Source organism: Manacus vitellinus, unplaced genomic scaffold (assembly GCF_001715985.3).
Source record: "Manacus vitellinus isolate BGI_N305 unplaced genomic scaffold, ASM171598v3 scaffold_0_pilon, whole genome shotgun sequence".
NCBI classification, from domain to species: Eukaryota; Metazoa; Chordata; class Aves; order Passeriformes; family Pipridae; genus Manacus; species Manacus vitellinus.
In genome coordinates, this window is record NW_021938789.1 from 37,847,809 (window position 1) to 37,869,447 (window position 21,639).

General features: G+C 37.2%; 1 protein-coding gene across 3 annotated transcripts in view; it reads right to left on the minus strand.

Moving 5' to 3' along the window:
* Nucleotides 1–21,639, minus strand: part of LOC103766139 — a 64,614-nt gene that overhangs the window by 36,447 nt on the left and 6,528 nt on the right. For all 3 annotated transcript variants that reach the window (XM_018071496.2, XM_029961830.1, XM_029961833.1), the window contains exons 6-11: nt 20,800–20,843; nt 19,644–19,721; nt 9,208–9,404; nt 6,897–6,961; nt 6,576–6,682; nt 2,740–2,851 (exon numbers count right to left, since the gene is read on the minus strand). In XM_018071496.2, the coding sequence (XP_017926985.1) occupies nt 2,740–2,851; nt 6,576–6,682; nt 6,897–6,961; nt 9,208–9,404; nt 19,644–19,721; nt 20,800–20,843 (603 nt within the window). The remainder of the gene's footprint in view (nt 1–2,739; nt 2,852–6,575; nt 6,683–6,896; nt 6,962–9,207; nt 9,405–19,643; nt 19,722–20,799; nt 20,844–21,639) is intronic.

Here is a 21,639-nt window from a genome sequence, read left to right on the forward strand (position 1 = left end):
CAAGGGGCGAGCGACCCCTGCCCACATAATCTTCCTCCCATCATCATCTTTCTCACCCCTATGTATGACCTCTACCATTGTGTTTCAAGGGTAGATGTATCTATCTTGCAATATGTAGCAAAACCAAGGAAGAACTCAGCTCTGATAATAGGGAATATCAAGCTGACTTGCTAAAAAGCACAATGGACCTTACAATTAGCTTCTGCCATAAGTTACATTGTACCATACTCTAGCTGGTTTCACATCCTAATATGACTTCGTTCTCACGCCTCTATGCTCCATTGATCATCTAATTCAAAAGTACCCCCCTTACATCAGTGGCTGAATCCAGTATTAAAACTAGATATATGAACTATTTTAAAGTCATTAATCTTCCAGTATCAGAATTAAAATAAAAAAATAAGAAAACAAAGTCTTAACAATGTGTTAACATCAGTTAACAAAGGGTTAGCAGAAAACTAACAAAGCACATACAGTTTTTATGTAGCAAACTCTAATGCTCAATGTACTATTAATAGATATCTTTTACATTAAACACATCTAGTATTTCTAAACAACTCACTGACACTTTGTCACTGTCTGAACTCCTTCCCCCAGCAAAAAACGACAGAACAGGAGATATTAAAAAAAAAAAATTCAAACACCACTATGGTGTCAATTCAGGTCTCTTTCTTGCTCATGCTGGACTACTGCTGACAAAGCAAGCTACCAGAGTGAAAGGCAGCAACCACATAAACAGGCAGAGAAGTCTGAGAAAGGAAAGGGGGCAAGCACTCCTTTGTTTCTCAAGGATACTTCAAGCCATCAGAAAGAGTCAATACTCCACACAGCAGCTCAGACTACAGTATACAGGCCTATATAAGCCTGGCATTTACAGTGACTTCACAGCTGCAAAGGCAAACCTCTGCACTAGTTTGAGAGATGGGCATGAGAATAAGTCCAGTCAAACCAGCTGTCTACACAGAGCTCCAAATGTTATTCAACTTACCCTGTGTCTTGGTATTCACTTATATATTTGCTTCTCTTCAAATTTATATGGTAGAACCTTCAAGGCAGGAACTGTTTTCCTTTTGTGTTAATATTCTGCTTAGCATAATATGGCTCTGGTTTAGACCACTGTGATTTGTAACCCAAATAACCATGTCTAATTTTGCATGGAAAGACATGGTAGGAAAGAGTGTTTAAGGGACTACATTATTCCTATCTGAAGCCCCAATGAGTAAATGTTTTCCTTAGGATTCTATGACTTTATATTTCAAATAGAAAAGCAAATCCCAATCCCCAACCCTTTTTCTCAAGCTACCACGTCTGCTTTCCAGATGAAAACTCCTCTGGCTAGTTTCTTCTAAAAAGCTGGAGGAACCACGAAGCGGGAAGGCAATAGAGCGATTTCCTGCATTTCAGCCTTAGCTCTCACATCCTGTTTAAGGCATGTATGAGAAGCACATACAATGGTGGTAACGCTGTGTTTACTTTTAATATGAGACCTGGGAGCTGAGGCTGAAAATACAGAAAATACTACAAAATACTCAATGTTATTTGAAAAAATTCTTCAATTTTCTGCAAGCAAGGTGAACACAACAATCAGGAAGGAGAAATTGCTCTTCAACTCATTATTCACTCTATACAATGACAGAAAACCTCAGATGTAACAATTTAATTAAAGAATATATTACAATGCATAATCATAAGAAGCTGGTACGAACAAAACACAGACAACTTGAACATCTGGGACATCTGTTCCTATGTTTCACAATTTTGATGCTGCAATCTCAGTAACACACTTAAAATTGCAGGTTTTATGATCCTAAAATGAAAAAGACCTCATTATAAAGCTCAGTCCTCAGGAAGCAACTCCTCTTGCTGTGCAGAAGGAAATTGAAACTCAAGCACTGAAACAAATAGCTGCAGACATAACTTGAGCAATTACTAAGAACACTTAATTTTAGTAAGAAGTTCACTGTCCTTCTCCAGATCACATTCTTTTTTCCCATACAACACCAATTGTCAGCTACTAAGTGTCAGCACTCCTAAGAACAAACTTAGAGCTTTGCCACGTGTACCTTAAGAGTTTTCCAAGACTGCCACTGACAAAGAAGAATTAAATGCTACTGTTTTGGAACAAATTAAACTGTCTAAATATTTAAAGTGCACGTAAGTGAGGGCAAGATTTACATTTTTCCTTTAAAAAGGACTTTCATACTCTCAGATTAGGAAAACAGACCATGGATATCACAGCTGCAGTGGCTACAGCCATCATTCATATTCCTACATATGAATTTATTCAGTCACAAAATACAATGCAGAATTAGGTATGTGAAGATTATTTCACAAGTAGTACTCACAGGCAGTTTTAAAGTTGTGCAGGCAACAATAATGCTGATCCTTCCTGACTCTGCAATATTTATAATGTGGTCTTTCAGCATTACATCTAATGCAATTTAAGTCTATGTGATCAAAACTTTATTATAAGACATTTCTTTAGATGAACAACATTAGAATGGACTACAACAACACTTTTGTAAGATTTTATATCAGTGCCTCTGGAAGACCCAATACTGTAAAGACCTTGTCAGTGTTAATTTTGTACACTAAGTAGTGACACTGAATTCTTTGCAACATGAAGGGGTGAAATTCCCAAGATGATAGTGACTTCCTTTAAAGTTGTGGAAAAGATAACAATGTGGAAAGATTAAAAGAGGTCAGTAAAAGTTTAAGAACACTCCACTGAATACTTACACCATCTATACTCCTTCTAGCATGAGGTCCATATGTATCTTCAGACCCTAAAATCTGTACGTTAACTGCACTGTAATCTTCATAACCGAGCTGACTGAAAATAAGACGAGTCCTGCAACAAATGATTTTTTTTTCATTAGTAAACTGCCTCAAAACAATTATCTGAAGTAGCCCTGTGTGGTCCACAGAAGTTAGCTCTGTCACGTAAACTGGACCATGGATACTTTACACTAAACAAATATATCTGAAAACTACAAATCAAGTGATTACTGACAAGGAAGTCATGCCTATGAATTTATCCCCGGGTTTCAAACTGAGCCTTTTGTTTATTCAAATTATTTGAAAGATGATAAGCAAAGACAAATAAATGTATTTCAGTTCTTACTGTTATCTTTGAAATAAAGAGAGCTTCAAATGTCATTAGAGTATATGCAATCTTCCTGGGTTTCACACTGCTAATTCAGTTTGTAACTCTGTTTCTACTATAAGGCATTATGAACTACCGATAAATACAAGAAACAATCTTGTTACATCACAGGCACTGATGAAGGGGGGGGAATCAAATGAAGGAGAACCACTTATTCAAGCCTAAAAGATGATTACTTGGAATTAATGAACATACAACTCAAATGCCAAAAAGCAAATAATGTTTTTAAAGAGCATGTTTTTTCATCACTTGTGCCTGTCCAGTCTGACACTGCAATCTCTCAAATTCTTTTTATAAAACAGATATTCCCACTACAAAGCACATTGTGTTGAGTGCCCAGTCTGTCCAATCACAATAAAGAGTATGAACATTACCTTTTTATACAGCACGAAAACACACACTGCTTTAAGAGAGACAGGAATTAATGCTGGGTTTGGACAAATACTAAATTTGGAATAAATAGACTGCTTGCAACAACTCAGAAAAAACAGCCCAACTGTCAAGTACAAAAACCAAAAATGACTACAGTTTATGAAAAAAAAAAAATAAAATCATACGAAGACCAAAAGAAAAAAAAAGACAAACCACAACACAAAAACCCCACAGTAAAAACAAGTTAGAAAAAAGTTTTAAAGCATCCAACTGTTAAAAATAGTCTGACTTGTTAACATGTTGCAGACTGGAAAAATAAGTTAAATTCTGAAGACCCTAAACTGGTTTCCTAAGAATCTTAGTCTGGCACTCTTCTAGATCGAAAAAAGATTTTATCACTTGAAACACTGGAATTATGTTAGAATGAGAAAAATAGTTTGCATAGGTGAAACATTTCAAAGACACTGCTAATATATCATTTTTGTCATAAATATTAGCATGGCACCTGAAAAAATGAAGCAATGTACGGGAGTTAAATACAAAATATAATTTTCTAATTGCTGTAAAGAGATGAAGGTGGTTCATGTACCACAAATGAAGTCACCTTCAATTTTGATGAGAAAAAAGGAAAAGAGACAGATACCTCATTTAAGGTAACTAATTTGCAAACTGTGTCTGTAGTAAGTTATTTTAAATTATTTATCTACAAACATTACAGTCAGAGATATTACAGTTCAAAATACATTCTGTGGGTAATTTTTAGCTCTTTCATTTGTGTTGGTAACACAACAGAGAATCATCAAAAATAAAAGGACACCAGAGACTACTCCAAAAAGACTTCTTCGCACACGTATTGCCAAATCTCTCCTGCTTTCAATAATGAATAAATAAATAAAGGAGAAGCATGCAAAACAGAAATGAAAGAAGGTGTATTACAAGCTGCCAAAGCTGCTTAATATCTTAGGCTGACAATTAATTTGACCTGTATAAATAAAGCACATTAAATTTGTGCATCTTCTGTACTTATTGCCATTAGACAATAATTTAACCTAGAACAGACTGAAAGCTGACTAGAATATTCTCTTGAAACAGAGAGAGACCTGGACAGACTATAAATGGGCTAAGGACAACTGCATGATGCCCATTCAGTGAAGTGCCGGGTCGTGCACTCAGATTGCAGCAACCCCATGCAGTGCTACAGGCTGGGGGGAAAATGGCTTGAGAGCTCTTAAGCAGAAAGGGACTTGGGGGTGCTGGCTGACTGGCAGCTGAACACGAGCAGACCAGTGTGCCCAGGCAGCCAAGAAGGCCAATGGCATTCTGGCTTGGATCTAGATGTGTAGGCAGCAGGACTAGGGGAGCGATCATCCCCCTATACTTGGCATGGTGAGGCTGCACCTCAAGTACTGTGTTTAGTTCTGGGCCCCTCGCTTTTAAAAATGACTTTGAAGTGCTGGAGAGTGTCCAGAGAAGGGCAACAAGGCTCATAGAAGGTCTAGAAAATGTCTTATGAGGAACAGCTGAGGGAGCTGAGTTTGTTTAGCCTGGAGAAGAGGAGGCTCAGGGGGAACCTCATCACTCTCTACAACTACCCAAAAGGACGCTGTAGTGAGGTGTGGGTCAGTGGTCAGTCACTTCTACTGCGACTGCAGTGAAAGGACAAGAGGAAATAGCCTAAAGCTGAACCAGGGAGATTCAGATTAGGTATTAGAAAAAAAATTTTTACTGTCAGAGTGATCAGGCAATTCAAATAGGTTGCCCAGGGAGGTGGTGGAGTCACCATCCCTCAAGGTGTTTAAGAGGTGTCTGGATCTGGCACTGAGCAATGTGGTTTAGGGGTTACAGCGATCATCCTGGGTTGATGATTGGACTTGATGATCTTAAAGGTCTCTTCCAACCTTGATGATTCTATGAGCAGGAATTGGTGAAAAGACTGAAGTCAACATTTCCTAAAGAGATATCACTGCTGATAGAGCATTCTCTGAGAGGGATCCAAAGAGCGTAATTCTTATTCTCTGTCTGGGCTGACATACACAAATCTTTTGAACATGCCACACAAACAATTCCACAAATTAAGCTGTTTAAGACTGCATTTGAGGTGGAGAATATATTTTTGTGTATTGTGATTTTTAACACACAGAACATGCCTACAGGCATGCCTCATGGGCTAGAGGCTACTTATCAAAATTAGTCAACCAGCCTTCAACTACCTCACATCAGCTTTCTTCTGAGGATTACTCAGGAGACCACAGTAAACAGGCTGAATTAATTTTCTAGAGGTTGGAGAGGCAGCAGCACCACAAGCTGTTTCAATCAGGTAAAAGATTCACGTAGTCCAGTCTGAAATAATGTGCAAGAGCAAATATGAAAGGGAAAATACACCAATCTATTTTTTTTTTTCTAAAATAATGACCTAGCTTCCAGAAAGGGTGCTTTTCAGAGGTTCTGGGTCCCTGAGTCTTTGTATCTAACACCTCCTGGAGTTTTTTTTCTATCATTTGATTTTCTCAGCAGCTCTTGGACACATACTCTTTTAGCATTTGCACATTTACACACCCCTATCAGTCTGCTCTCATCTGTCATGTCTCTTGAGGGAAGTCAGTCAATGACTCCTTCACCATAATGCTGCACACAGGTACATGAGCAGTCACTATAAGTTCACAGTAAACCCTGTATTTCTGACTATTCTAGTGTAGTTGCTGCATGGTTCTATAACAGGATGGCAGGAAGTTTTATATAAAAGGAAATTTATCTCATAACTAGAAAGACTGGGGCTACTGGAATAAATGCTCAAGATACTCTTGTGATCATATGGAATTATATTTAAGAGGAATCCTTCCTTGCCCAAATATACTGACATGAGTGCAGTTATATGTTGAAAGCAGGTTTCCTGAACAGGCTACTTAAGTCTTGAAATCTTCAAGGGTTCTTACAAGGTTAGAATTGTGACATATGATAGCAACATTATTTTTTTCATTATCTCTGAAAAAACAAAACAACTAAAAACCAGATCCCCTTCCAAGACTCAAATACTAACCTTTGCAGAATACCTTCTGCAGTGCGTTTTCCTTTTTGTACTGCCTTTGGACCTCCCACTGGACAGACAGCAGTAGCTCTGAAGCCATCAAGATAAGTGGCATTTACCTAACAATAAAGGGATTATGAAATTACATGGCATTCAGTACTGATATGCTATAAATGCTCTCAAGCAATTATTATCTATACAAATACACACTTATTAACATTATACAAATTAACAAGTTTTTATATATCAAATAAGGTTTGTCTTTTTAAACTTTTCTCCTCTTTCTTTTACTCTTGGGGCAGAGAAGATGAGGATATCTGTATGAGGTAATACCTTATAAAATGTTGACGGAGGCGATCCTTTGGCTCCACAAACTTTCACTGCTCCACCATCAAAACCTACAGCGGTTAAAAATCAGTATTTAAGCTTCTTCAATATAACTTCAAAGACATTCTTTTGTGATACGTATTAATCAAATGCTCTTAATTAAAAAGTAAATCGTTGATAGCTGTACTGCCACAGATGAGAGAACCTCTCACAAAACAGTCCTTCCTGCCTTAGAAAGCACACTGAACTGGTGACTAAATTTATGACTTCCGTGAGCCTTTTAAAAGGGTGACTGAAATGTTTATTCACACACTTAAAAATACTTAACACAGAAAGCAGCCTTAGGACTTCAGACTCAATAGTTATTTCCCACTAATAGCCAGTTATTGCACACACACACACACAGAACATACAATTTACTGTAGCTGGCTGGAGCGGACTGCAGTCCCTCACTTGGTAAAGAAACAAAACAAGGTGAGAAACCATGAGAGTTTATTTGCTGATAGCTTAGTAAATTAAGGGATAACTTAACTTTAGCTTTCTTGTCAATAACAGAAACTAAACAGTCTGAATATATGTTCCAAGGCAACTACCAAGTTCAGTGTTAGGAGTATTAGTGCAACAAAAACAAAACCAAAAACAAACAAACAAACAAACAAAAAAAAAAAAAGAAAATTGCTGTTTTGGCATCAGGTCAAGCTTGAACTAGAGAAAATCAATAGGTGTAACTCCTTTAAAATCAGCAGTGCAGGATCAGCACCTCATGCCAGAGAATTATACTACAGTTCATCTGTACCTAACCTGTGCTAGCAAACATTCAAGAAGCAGTTCAAAGTTTTATACAAATACTCTGAAAAGACTAGATCAAAATATACTCAAAATGTGACTAGTAAAAATTTTACACATCACTCAAAATCATCACTCTGCAAGACTGATATGAGGTTAATTTAACTGTCTGAATACAGTCAGGGTGAAGATCTGGAAGAGTTTCATGTTTCAGGTAAAGGAGTAATACAAACAAAAAAAAATCCCACAAAACAAATGCATAGCATCCATTGACAAAAAAACCACAAAGGCACCTCTCAGTTCAAACACTGCAAGTAATGCAGCAGCATAATAAAACTGGCAACGTAAACAGCAAAAGTAGATAGCTTGCCTGTTTTTACTGGTGTACGTGTCAAAGCACTTCAGACTGAAATATTTAAGAAATCTGCCCATTTTCCATCTGTTATATTTCTAAGAGGGCTAACTGAAAGTTCATGTGAAAGTTCATTTTAAGTTCAAACATGTCATATCAGGTCATTTGCAAGCTAAAAGTTCATACGAAGGTTAGAGTTTCTTTAAAAAAAAAAAAAAAGACTGGGGGCTTAGAGTAGCAAGCTGGCCTTATCAGACTGCCATTTGGTTATGTTGCATGAGCAGAAGGTTCAATGTATTGTTTTATGAATTTTTATTATTAAAATATTTTTCATGTTACAGCATTTTCAGTTTTATCACAGTAAGTTTTTAATTTGAGATTTCAGTTGTTCTAAGCTTTATACTCGGCATACTGTCACAGATAAGTTCCATTAGAATGAAAAAGGATACAACATAGATGCAGTAAAAAACAAACTTTAAATGACAGTCTTGCTCAAACTACAGATCTTCAAATCTGTTAAGCCTGGGGGTTTTTTGTTTGTTTTGCTTTTGAAGCTAAATCCTGAACATATATTATATCCACCTTTAGTCTACTGCTGTTAAGTGTTTCCAGAATAGCAAATGGACTTTTTCAAACACTGATTTTCTGGTGGCAATCCTGTGCCTAAGCATGCTTCTACCACTTAAGATGATCCACCTAAACGTCTAAGAAAAAAAACATTACGAAGTAGTGCTTTGAAAGACTTTCCATTGTTACTAACCCTTAAAATGTCCTAAGTTAAAACATGTACACAACCTTCTTTTTTTTTTTCTTTGAGAAAAGAAATTGAGCTGCAGTTTAAAAAATACTGAAATCATAGTGGAGCTGTGTCAGTGCTGTTCATGCTGCATACACAGTTTAAGGACTTGTTAGGTGCAGGGCATGCATTAAAAAGTAAAACAAAAGGAATAGCGATCAAAGATATAAATTAGTCAGTCAGCAAGATAAATAAGAGTATGCTTAAAATTTCTAAAGGAATTTCTATAAGAAGTCCTTGAAAAAAATCAGTTTAATACAGTATCACACTCTAAGGAACTGATTTAACAAAAAATATGCTGAGACAACGTGGAAATTAAAGTAGCTGCTTTAGTTCAATAACACAATTCATTGACAGATCTCTTTACATGTGAGAGGACTAACCTGGAATTTCAGTGATCGAAACTTGGGAAAAGTCACATGTAACATCTGGTAAAAGATAGCGCTGAGGATTTCCCAATTCATATACCAACTGTTCAGCTACAGTGCCAAAAGAGATTAGTCCCCCTGTGTCTGGTGGTTTGGAAAGAATAAAGTCTCCTTCAGAGGAACATTCTACAACGGGAAAGCCTATGTTGTGCCTAGAACATGAAAAACATTAAGAAAATAACCCTATAAATACAAAGGAAAAGTGAAAAGAAAAATTATTAACACCACACCAGAATTTTATAGTAATGACCAACTAAAGAAAACCTATCAAGAATTAACAGATCTGGTTGTTTCTACAGAAACATACCTAAGAAAAAGCACTGGACAAACTGCTCGACTAAAATATTAAGAAGATGCAGTTTATTGTCTGGCAAAGAAATGCAAACATAAAAGCAGATACCAACAGCAAACATGGAATTGAGGAGGGAAATGGAGAAGGACACTAACAGAAATGGTTTGAGTAAAAAGAAGCTGAAAGAATTAGAGGACTATAATTAAAGACATAAATTCAGAAGAAAAACAATGATTGCTAATTCTAGCCCTGTTTGGTTACTGCAGCACACATAGCATGAAAGGGAAGACATGTAAATACATTCTGCACTCTGGATTTGTAAAAAGGCAGTAAAAGCAGGAAGAACAAACTGTACTGGAAGCCTCAGAGATGAAGGGAAGTAAAAAACAGGAATAATCATACATATTAAGGACAATTTCACATCAATGATACACAGAAAAGTTTTAATCATAGGCATAGCAAAAACAAAAGCAGTAAAGTTATAGATACGTTCACAAATTAAAATATTCTTCCCCCTCACATTCTCATAAGAGTTATTATACAAAATTAATTGAGTAACTCATAATAAGAGGCACATGCTGGTCATTACAGCAGCAGGGCAGAATTTTCAGGATTATATGGATGAGATGCAGACATCTGCTTTTCTAGGTAAAAGGTTTTTATTTTATTTACAGAGAATTTGAGCAAAATTAAGGACTTAAAATTTTTCAGAAGTACCTGAGATTTAAAATAAGTGTTAATATTCTTCTAAAAAGGCTACCTGGCTAACCCTCTCACAGGAAGTCTGAAATTTGTACATGTGTCCCAGAAACACAAAATGAACACAAAAAGAAAAGGAGATATAGACCCTTGCCAAAGTTAAACTGTTCTAAAAAGGTCCTAATAATGAAAGGTGGTGAAGTTCACCACACTCATTGAAGTCAGTGACCCTCAGGTCTCTCACACAAACTTAAAATCAGTCTATCCCTGAATTTAATTATTTGCTGGTGGTAACAATGTGCTGAACATACAACCAAATTCGTTATCAGCAAAGGTTACATGAACATAGTTTGTTTAACATAAATCCACAAAGTTTGGAAGAAAGTAAGCAAAGAAACCAGTGAACTCTTAAGGGACATTTGTAAAAGTTCATGGGAGTTTGAGCAGATTCCTTATCATTGGGAATATTCAAACATAACCCCATTATTTAAAAAAAGGATTAAGATACAAGATCTGTTACCAGAGATCAGCAACTTTAATGCTTATAGCACACAAAACTTTAAAAGTATGGTAGCTAGTAAACACCTAGAAAAGTCCACATCAAATCAGTACAGATTATACTCAATTGACTGGTCTTTGAAACTAGTTAAACCACCAAACAGATGTAGAGAAACAAAAAAAAGCCCACCCTGGTGAACGCAAAGAATTGAAAGGAATCAACAATTTTTTATACAAGTTATTCTAGTGGGGTTTTTCTAGGGGAAGAGGAGGGAGAAAAGATGGTGGTAACAAGTATAACATACCACATTTTAAAGTGTAACACAGAAAAAACCAACACCCCAAAAATCTCTCAATTCTTGATCTTGAACATTAATGTAGGGTAATAGACTAATGTACGTAATTATCCCAATTTTGTAAGTAAGGAGACACATACAGGAAACATCACGATTTGTCCGGGGTAACAAAGCAGGATCAGTGACTGAACAAGGCTAGAATTAAGATGCTTTTACCCTCTTGGTGCCATCCTTGTGTGTTTTGACCCTACCATCTATCTGTCCTAAGTCAACAGCACCTTGTGAGTTAGGCTCCAAGCAGCTTATTCGAATCACCTATCCAAAACATATCCCTTCCCTCAAGACAGATCACCCAGTGCAATCTCACTGCACTGACAACCAGCATCCCTGTTGCAGCCCACTTTGATCTCAGTCATCAGCACATGGAACTCTTACAATACATTCCTGCACTTATTCCTGAGTGATCTTTGTTTGGAAGGAAGAACTAGACTGTAGACACTCAACTTCCTACTCTGAACCACTGACTCTACTGACAGTGATTGAACTTCATTTTGCCCAAGCTCCACTCTCAAAAGATCCAAGTCGTTAAAAAACAAAACCCAAATACGCTGTAGTGAGGCAAAGGGAGAAATTTCACCCCCTGAAATGGTTAAAATCTGGCAAGTACTTAAGCCATTAAAAGAAGACCAAACACGGATGACAGCAGATAAACAGTATCAGTATAAACAACACTATTATTCAGGTCTCTCAGTACGAAAAAGGACAGACTCAGATTTTCTTGTTATCTTAGGACCACAAAAGACAGGATCTTTATGGTGGAGTTTTTTATACTGCCACAGTAGCTGGAAGGAGCTCATATAGGTACTTTCTCAAACAGCTTCTAAATAGCCTCTGACTTTGAGATTTATTTGCTATATGAAAACAGACGCTCAATTCTTAGGACTTGTAGCAAAGCATTGATACAAAGCTTGTAAGAAAATTGTCTGGAGAAGACATTTTAACACACAAAAAAGCCCCCAGACAAAAACAAATACCACCCTCAAAAAATCCAAACCAAAACAAAAAAACCCCCACAAACAAACAAAAAACCAAACACCAAACCCAAACCAAAGGGGAAAAATAAAAGTCTTAAAGTCTTCCTAGGAGAGGCACGATGACACAGGATACTAGCATGTCCTAGCATGATTACAATTTTTAGCTATATTTAAACCATTCTGAAATTTATGACCCAGAAAGGTCAGTGAAAAAAACACTACAATCAGTGACTTATTTGGTCATCTCTTTCATTGTTACTCTATTTCACAATGAAAGTATCAGGGAAGACTTTTTGCCTTTGTCAAAGATAAACATGAGGGATGTTTCCTCCTTGGGGTACAACACTACCCAGTGAACTTTCCTGAATGCTGCTGGTTGCAGAAGATGCGTGTTCTCCTAGGTCATGTCAGGTCTGAAATTTTTAAGAATTCACAACACAGAGATGCAATGACTTGAGCAAGAAGTCCCTGGATTCTATCTGTATTTTAACTGGATGACTGGAAAAATACATATATCCAGTACTATCTCGTAGCAGACGACAGTAATAATCCACATTAACATATGTATGCTTAAGAGAAAAACGTATTTTGTGAATTGATAAAAGACATTACTTAAAATTAATTTTCAGCATGGAAAGAAACTGGTCTGTCACTCCTATGGCACGATTCAGTCAAGTGATATCTACTTAAACCTGGCATTAAGAGCTCTCTAGCAGCAGTAGCTGCCTGAACCAGGTATTCTAGCACATACCACACCATCACATGATCACACCATCACTTGACCAGCACTTCCAGTGAAAGCAGTAACTCTTTGCCTGTTTCACTAGTAGGTTTTGCTGAATGACTACACACCATATGACATCTGCTCTGAAGGGAACATGCCAACTTTAGGCTGCCCATAACCCACAGCCAAGCTTTAATTTTGTAGTGTAGCAGGGGAGTTAAATCACAGAACTATGAACTTCAGCATCAATTACAGTCATGGCATCCAAAGCAGTACAGTGTCTAAGTGGCACCTTTCAATAATAAAAGAATTGTATCAGTTTAATGGCAAAATTCCTATGCAGGACAAGGCAAGATCAAGCAGTGTAAACAATTCTGAAAGGGAACTACTAAAATGAATTCTAATTAAATTATGTGATTGTGTAATTAATAAAATGTAATACTAGAGATAAATATCAAGTAGTACTTTTAGAATATTTTGAGCAGTTCTTTCAACACAGAGTTAAAATAGAGAAGTACTATACATCAGTTTGTGAAAACTATCATTCTTTAATCCAAAAGGTCCATTTCAGGTTGCATGTTTGATATTTATCAATTAAATAAATTACACACATTAGTCAACTACAGCACTGAATGAAATGAAGCTAAGATTAAACCTCAGAAAACCACTTCAAACTGGGGCTAGATGGGCATTAACAGTTAAAGCAGGTTCTCACTGACTACAGCACAGGGGTACCTAAGTCACAAAACCGGTTTTACTACTGCAGAAATCTCATCAACCACCTACAGCTGCTGTCCTATTCTTACAGCAATCAAGACTCTGAAACTGAGTCCCCTGTCAGTTCTCTGCCTGCCAATGACTTTGATTTTCTTCCATGTAAAATGCTAGGGTTTTTTCAGTTTTGGCTCTCAGAAACGTTACAGTGTATGGGCATGTATGAGGTGATAACCTGAATTGCCTAAGAAGAGATCCCCCCCTCTCTCTACTCCAGGACAATTCACTATTCAACTCTGTGGAGCCATGAAGACAGCCTTCCTTCTTATTTTGCCATGCATCTTACACCATTTGCATTACAACAGAAGGAAAATCCATGATCAGTACTTTGGGGAAAGACCTTGTTTGAGACAGGTCATAAAGTGTCAAATCCTTCAAGAATGTCATTCTAGCCACTACTGCTAGACTGAGATTAATGGCAACAGAAGATGGGGACTGTTGGTATAATACATTTACTTGCAAGGGAAGTTACTGCAAGAAAACAGAAAAGCCACAGCAATGTATGTGACATGGGAGCGAACCAGAATCCAAGTAAGCTGTGGTATGAACTTCTAGCTTTACAACTGATACAGTTTCCTGGGACGTGACTCAATGAATGTCATGCTGAAGAGAGTTCTAAGCCAAGCTTCTCAACTGCCTGGGTATGCATTTTAACCACAATGCTATTAGGCAAAAAGAAGAAGCTCCAACCACTTCCAGCAGTGTTTTAACAAGAAGTTCAAAACTGGTAAAGTGTCAGGCAAGATCAGCACAAGCTTATGGGTAAAGGTATAAGCATCTATTTACACGTAGGTACCAAAATGTTTCCTAGCATGCAATTCTGCTTTAGGCAAAACTTACTGATTGCATCACTTATCTATGCTGACTAGGGCATTTCAGACTATGTATTGTATTTAAATACAATGTATTGTATTGCATTTAAATACTTAATGGCCAGACAATTTCAGCCTAATCAGACCAGCTGCCTGTGTTTTCAGCTGTCTGGAATACGTGGTGGTACAGAGAAAAAAAAGCATTCCACATTGCTGACTGGGACTCGCATGCTGGATTTTGTTCTAGTCCCAAATTAAAAAATCTGGATCCAGCCCTTAAGAGACCACAGCTATTGACTTACCCTTTTGGTCATTCCAGGCCAGAAGATTATGCAGTCTCAATCATTGTACACTCTTGGCTTAGGACAAAATGTCAGTGTTTATCATCTCCTCAAAATGATTACTCTACTGATCAGCATTAGTTTATTCTCTCCTGCATTTCAAAACAAAACAAAACAATGTACTAATCACCCATTGGCACTAAATAATAGTGAGAGACAGCAATGTCTGGGGATAAATGAAACAGAGCTGTGCATTATCAATATCGTTTTGGCAATACAGTTCATTTTGACACATTGTATGAATTCCCCATTGGGATCACAGAATCACAGAATATGTTGAGTTGGAAGGGACCCACAAGCATCTTCATTACTCTCCTCTGGATGCTCTCTAACAGCTTAATATCCTTCTTATATTGCAGTGACCAAAACTGCACACAGACCTCAAGGTGAGGCTGCACCAGTGCAGAGCAGAGCAGGACAATCCCCTCCCTCAACCAGCTGGCGATGCTTTGCCTGATGTCCCCCAGGACACGGTTGGCCCTCCTGGCTACCAGGGCACAGCTGACTCATGTTGAACTTGCCATCAACCAGGATCCCAAAGTCCCTTTCCATGGCACTGCTTTCCAGCATCTCATTTCCCCAGTCTGTCCATACAATCAGGGTTGACCTGTCCCAGGTGTAGAATCTGATACTTTCCCTTGCTGAACTTCATACAGTTGCTGACTGCCTAGTCCTCTCATTTGTCGCAGTCTCTCTGCAGGGCCTCCCAGTTTTGTCCTGCATCCAAGTAATTTATGAAGATGTTGAAGAGCACAGGGCCTGAGATGGAGCCCTGTGGAATCCCATTAGTGACAGGTGACCAGCCTGATGTTCCCCCATTCACTATTACCCTCTGTGCTTGACCTGTGAGCCAACTGCTCACCCACCACATGATGGTGGTTTATCCAGCTGTGCTGGACATTTTATCCAGAAGGATGCAGTGAGAGACTGTATTGAAAGCTTTACTGAAATCCAAAAAGATTACATCAACTGGTTTCCCTTGATCAGCTAGGTGGGTTATCTTGTCATAAAAGGAAATCAGGTTTGATAAGCGGGACTTTTCTCTTATGAAGCTATGCTGGCTGTGACTGATGACAGCATTGTCTTTCAGGTATTTTTCAACACCTCTCAGGATAATCTTCTCCATAACTTTACCAGGCACTGAAGTGAGACTGACAGGCTTGCAGTTACATGCTAGACATTAAATAGGGAGCAGTGACGCATTTTCACTTCTGCCGACCATCTGCTGACATAAATTACTATACAAATAACAGGAAAGGAATAAGTGCCTTTTTTGATAACACTTAAAATCAGCATTTAAGAATGCATGTTAGACTTCTATAGACTGTAAACTAATGGTTTCTTGCACTGTCTCTGCTCATCATTCTCTGTCATCAGAGAATGCACACGAGGCGAGTCAAGCAGCCACCTTCTCACTGGGAAAGTAATCATCACCTATCCTCTCTACCTGTCTGCCTGTTTTCATGAAAACTGGATAAAACCTTACAGCTTCAAGATTCCTGCCTTTAAGTCAAATGCATTGAGGAGATACACACAGCAAAATTAAAGAAAGTGCCTTAGACAGAAATAGACAGAAATCAAGGAAATTTGGCTTCTATCAACTAAAGTAACTTGGAGAGTCATGAGTTGGAACATGCACTTCACTTGTTTTACATTAAAAACTTACTTTACTGACACAACAAAGAAAATGAAATAGCAGCTTAGGTTTTAATAGCTAACCATTTAACAGCCACAATATACACACATGAATATTCCTTAAAGCACCCTTTTGCAGTGGAATTGAGTTCCCAAAAGTATCTGCATCAAACATTTCAAGAAAATTAAAAATAAACAAACAAAACACCTGCAGAAAACACCAAAACCCCCACCGACTAAAAAACTATGTTGTATGAATGAAGTGGGTCCAATCCAGTACCTCTATACACATCAAGACATGATAGCATACACACAGAATATAAGCTCTAACTTGCCTGGCTTTATTTACATTAAAGTGCTCTTGTTTATTTGTTAATTATTTTGCATATGCATAAACAACACACAGATAAGGTTTTTAAGACTGAAACATGATAAATTCTTTGATTTTTTGTTTACAAGTTAGGAAAAAGTCATGCCCCTCAGTCCTTCTTAGCAGTACACTTAAGCCCTCTTCAGCAGTTAAAGACAGAAGAGCCACATGGATTACTATTCTTGGGGAGGAAAAAAAACCAAACAAGGACAGTCAAAGAAATGACCCAAGCCCACCCTCTGCAGTAGGGTTGAGGAGGAGAGAGGCTGCCCTCCAGTGTTCAGTCACCAGAGAACAGTATGTGCATGGGACAGGTTTTCTGAAGCTCTAGTAAAGGTCTGGGACACGCTTGCAAGACATGAATGGTGAACGGTCTTGGTTGCAGGAACATGTTTATGGCAGTGGGAAATTTGTATGTGAAAGGTACATTAACGACAAACACACAGATTTAATTTGGCTTCTTCCCCCTCCCATTTGCTAACTTTGTTGGGCTGGTTTGGATTTAACATGTATCAAAGACACTATGATTTACTGAGATCCAAATTATGCACATTGACTTTCAGGAGGCTGCTAAAAATGTCGTTTTTCATAAATGAGGACGAAATCATTAATAGACATAGTCAAGTAATTTCTGTAAACTGTCAGAGCTCTGCTGACTTACTGCCAAAATAATTAGTTTTGGTGGCAACAGGTATGACATGTTTTAGTCATTACCGAGACTATGAGTTACCATATTATTGTATATTATTATGAATGAATTATGTCCATGCATTGAAAACAGATTCAGATTGCTTAAATAACAAAAATCCCAAAAGTCACCAAGTTTCTTTAACTTAAGGGGACAGGTTACTACTAAACTATCAAATGGAAACTCCATTTTTCTGCAGCCCAAAAGCTTACATAATATTTCCCCTTCATGCATTTGGGCCTAAATACAGTAAGAACTTATTTATTAGGAAACAAATTATTCAAACAACTAATTTCCTCCCCTCCTTCCTTCCTCCCATATCATAAATGGATGTGCTGGATCACAAGTCCACTTCAGTCAGTGAAGTGGATCTCCACTCTGCATCTCCAAACGTAAAAACAAAGCTCACATGTTATTTTGGTTTTGCCTAGTTTTAGGAGTTTATCATATAGACTGATGTGTCACATGGTTTTAGTTCAAGAATTTCATCAATTAAATGTCTATGACTTTGAACTTGCAAACAAAACCATTAGTTTTAAGGTACCATGATTAAATTTTTACCAGACTTAAACTGAAGGTAAATAACTAGCTGTTATATTAGCACAAATAAAATCAGGTATGGTTCCAAAGTATTCACACAGCTTGATGGGGACAAGGTAACAGAGCAGTATCAGGTGCTAAACTTCTATATTAATAGAGTACCAGTCAGCTCTAAGCCACAAATCTACTATGATTTTAGACACAGTTCTATGATTCTTACAGACATAAAAGTATTAGCTAAGCATATCCATGTATTATACTCATCTGTAAAATTAACTACTCACACTCCAGTAGCTCACAGCTTAATATACTCAAACTTCCTTTTTTTTTTTTAAACCAGACTGATATTCCTCACAGAAAAATCCTTAACAACCTATCAAACATTTTAATAAGAAAATTAGTATTCTGGTTTTTTTACTTTCATTCTTTATAAAGCAAGGTCTTCTGGAGTCACAGAAGATTTTAAAAATTTTCATGAGACATCATCATAAAATCATTGGGAGATACATCAGGAGTAAAATTAGCAGTTATAAATTTCCAAATCAAATAGAGCATCTTGTTACTATAAACTGTCTCATTTGATATCCCGTAAAACACAAAAGTGAAAAGCGAGTGCAGTTTGTTCAGGGCTAGTATACTTCTAATAGGTGAGAAGAAATGTCTTACTCTGCTTCTTTCAATGCCATACATGCCTTTACCTTTAAATCAGCAGTGTTCAGGAACTCAGAACAGCAGAACACATCTTTCAGGATCACACTCTGTACCAGAAGCACTCACTACAAGAAGAAGGAAAAAGCCTGGCAACCCTAGGGCTCCTCACATCGCAGGGCACTGCTGCTTCATCCACCTGGACCACAGTCAACTGGGGAACAGGAACACGCTGTATTAAAGCCACCCTTCTCTCCTGCATCTCCCCACTGCTCTTCAGCCCTGCCCTCCACCACATAAAGAAGCACTGTCTCTCTCATGATACAGCACAGGACAAGATTCCTCCCTCTTATCCCAAGAAATACAGGAATAAACTGGAACCAGAACCACTTGCCTTTGCAAAAATGTATTTCCCAACTACTTTTAAACACAGGCTGGTCAAAAGCAGGTTCCATCAGCAGGCAGGACACACCTACATGAAAGTCTAATTCAATAGGTCTGAAGACAAGATACACATAAGTTTTTGAAAGAACTGACCATTCAACACATTTGAATGGTGGTGATCAGGTTATACAGCAGGACAGGACTACGGCATATATTCATTTCTACCATAGCAAATTACATAAAACTTGTCACTGACCAGTAGGCAACTCCAACCTAACTAAAGACTAATATAACAGCATCCAAAATATCAATAGTCTTTTTCATTACAATCACACCTGACAGTCAACAACATATCTTTTCAGAAAGCAGATGACAACAAAGGAAATAGTCTGAAATAGGAAAAAAATAATCAAAGGGCTAATTTTTTTTTCAAAATTTGCTGAAGTTAACAAAAGAAAGACCCCTGTTGACCGAAAAGGAAAACTGCACTAGGAAGAACAGACCTTGCAGAAAAGTTGAGGCGGTAAAATATCAAGAGGCCCATATTGCCTCCCCCAAAAGAGTAAGGTGGAAACAGTTCTCACAGCACAGATATAAGTAGGAAACCTCATCTTTGGTCCACTACAAACATGGATACTGATGTCAAGATTACCTACCAGTCGGGTACTGTGTGCCAGTCAGTGAATATTCCACCTGTACACTGAGCACCACATTCAATGAGATGACCTGCAAGACTGGGATAATGGCATTCAAATAACTAAATATTCTGTAAAATCAAGTTTCACAAATCCAGCTTTAAAATATAATGGCACAAAGGAAATAAAGGTAAATAACAGAACATGTTACTTTTCCGTCCATAAGCATCTAATGCAATCATAAACTACACATTAAACATAATAAGGGATTTTGAAAGAGCAATATAAGTAGTTGAAAGGACTAACCTTTACATGAAGAATTTTCCTGCAAAAAATAACCTAAAAGATTATCTAACACCTAAAAACAAGTTTCCCTGGTCATTTCAAGAAGTCTTGATCTATATTCAGTATCTTAAGTAGTCTGTGTGTAACTAAATATGCAAAGCTCATTTTTAAATCAAGAGATAAAAGATCTCACTTCTAATGTGAAGCAGAGAATGTATTATGATTATGTATTACTATTTTCAAATTTTGATTGCGACATAAATACTCAACAGAATTACAGGGAAAAGTTTCATCTCTCTGTGGAGCCAGAGTTTCTCTCCACATTTATTATTCTCAAGGAGGTTCTAGCACACTGGTATTCTCAGGCTATCTGGGTAGTTATTTTTTTATGGACTTCAACTCAGATAGATGACGAAGAACGTTAAATTAGATGACAGAATTTTATCCTGTGCTTTCTGCATCAGATTCCTTACCCTAGGACTACAGCTAGGGTTTGTTGTAGGAGTACCAACATGGAACTTCTGCAAAACCATACAGGGACCTGCCACCATCCCAACTATCAGCAGTGACTGCCCACCAGAAAAAGCTGGGAATCACTGGTCTGTACTGTAAGATTTCATCTCTTGACACCAAATGAACAGGAAGTTAAGCCGTTAAATAAAATCATTCAACCCTTTCTTCCTTTTGTTATTTTAAGTGGGTTCCAGAATGACGTTTCTATAATTTCAATTCCAAGCAAGAATACTGAGTCTTAAAAAAGAACCCAAAACCTAACAAAAACATTAAATTAATTCAATGATAATACAAAACATCACTAAGTGCTGAAAAAGATGGTATCTTGACACTGTGATATGAAATACAAATTTATCCAATTTCTTTTTATATCATTTACCTTCCTGCAGCTAGCAAGTCGTATTCATCCCTATTCCAGCCAAACTAGAAGAAAAATACAAGTATTTTAAATATATGAAAGTTTCATAGAGTACAGAAAACTGCACATAGCCCATTCGCTGCTTTCAGTAACAATGTACTGGATATATTTTTACTTAACTGTAGAAATCTAAATAATAATTGGCAGGTGTTGTACATGGATTTGAGTTCCTATACAGCATATTATCAAAAACATCTGTTTTATTTCCTCTTACTGATACACACAAGAAAATACAAACTCTTAAAAGTCATACCCTCTTAAAAAAAGTTGGAAGTGCAACATCCATATTATTCAAAACCTGCACAAGTCAGAGGTTTAAAGATCTAGTATTTATCTTGTGTCACAGAAACAAACCCCTATGTTCTTTTCAATTTTTGAAAATTGTCAGTTCCTGGAGTACTACTAGTCATCCTTAAAAACCAGAAGTATGCTTTCTGTTTAACTAGAAATTTTAACTAGAATGTTGTCCCGAAGTTCAACCCAGTGCAAGCAATAGAGTAAGTTTCTTATTTAGCCCTTTGCAGAAATCTCCCTAAAATCTTTCAATAAATTAGATGAGGTCTCTCTGGAGTAGATAATACACACTGACAATTGTTATTTTCAGAATGTAAACAGCTAGGAATAAAATAACAAGTTATAATGGCAATAATAAATAGGAGAATTTAACTCTAGATTAGCCAAGGTTTGACATGCATGAAGAGTATGATGTTTTAGAAAGCACATTTGTAACTAGACACTAACACATAGCCTCATATTTTTTTTAAATATGCACCAAAAGAAAATTTCCATATTTCAATGTGT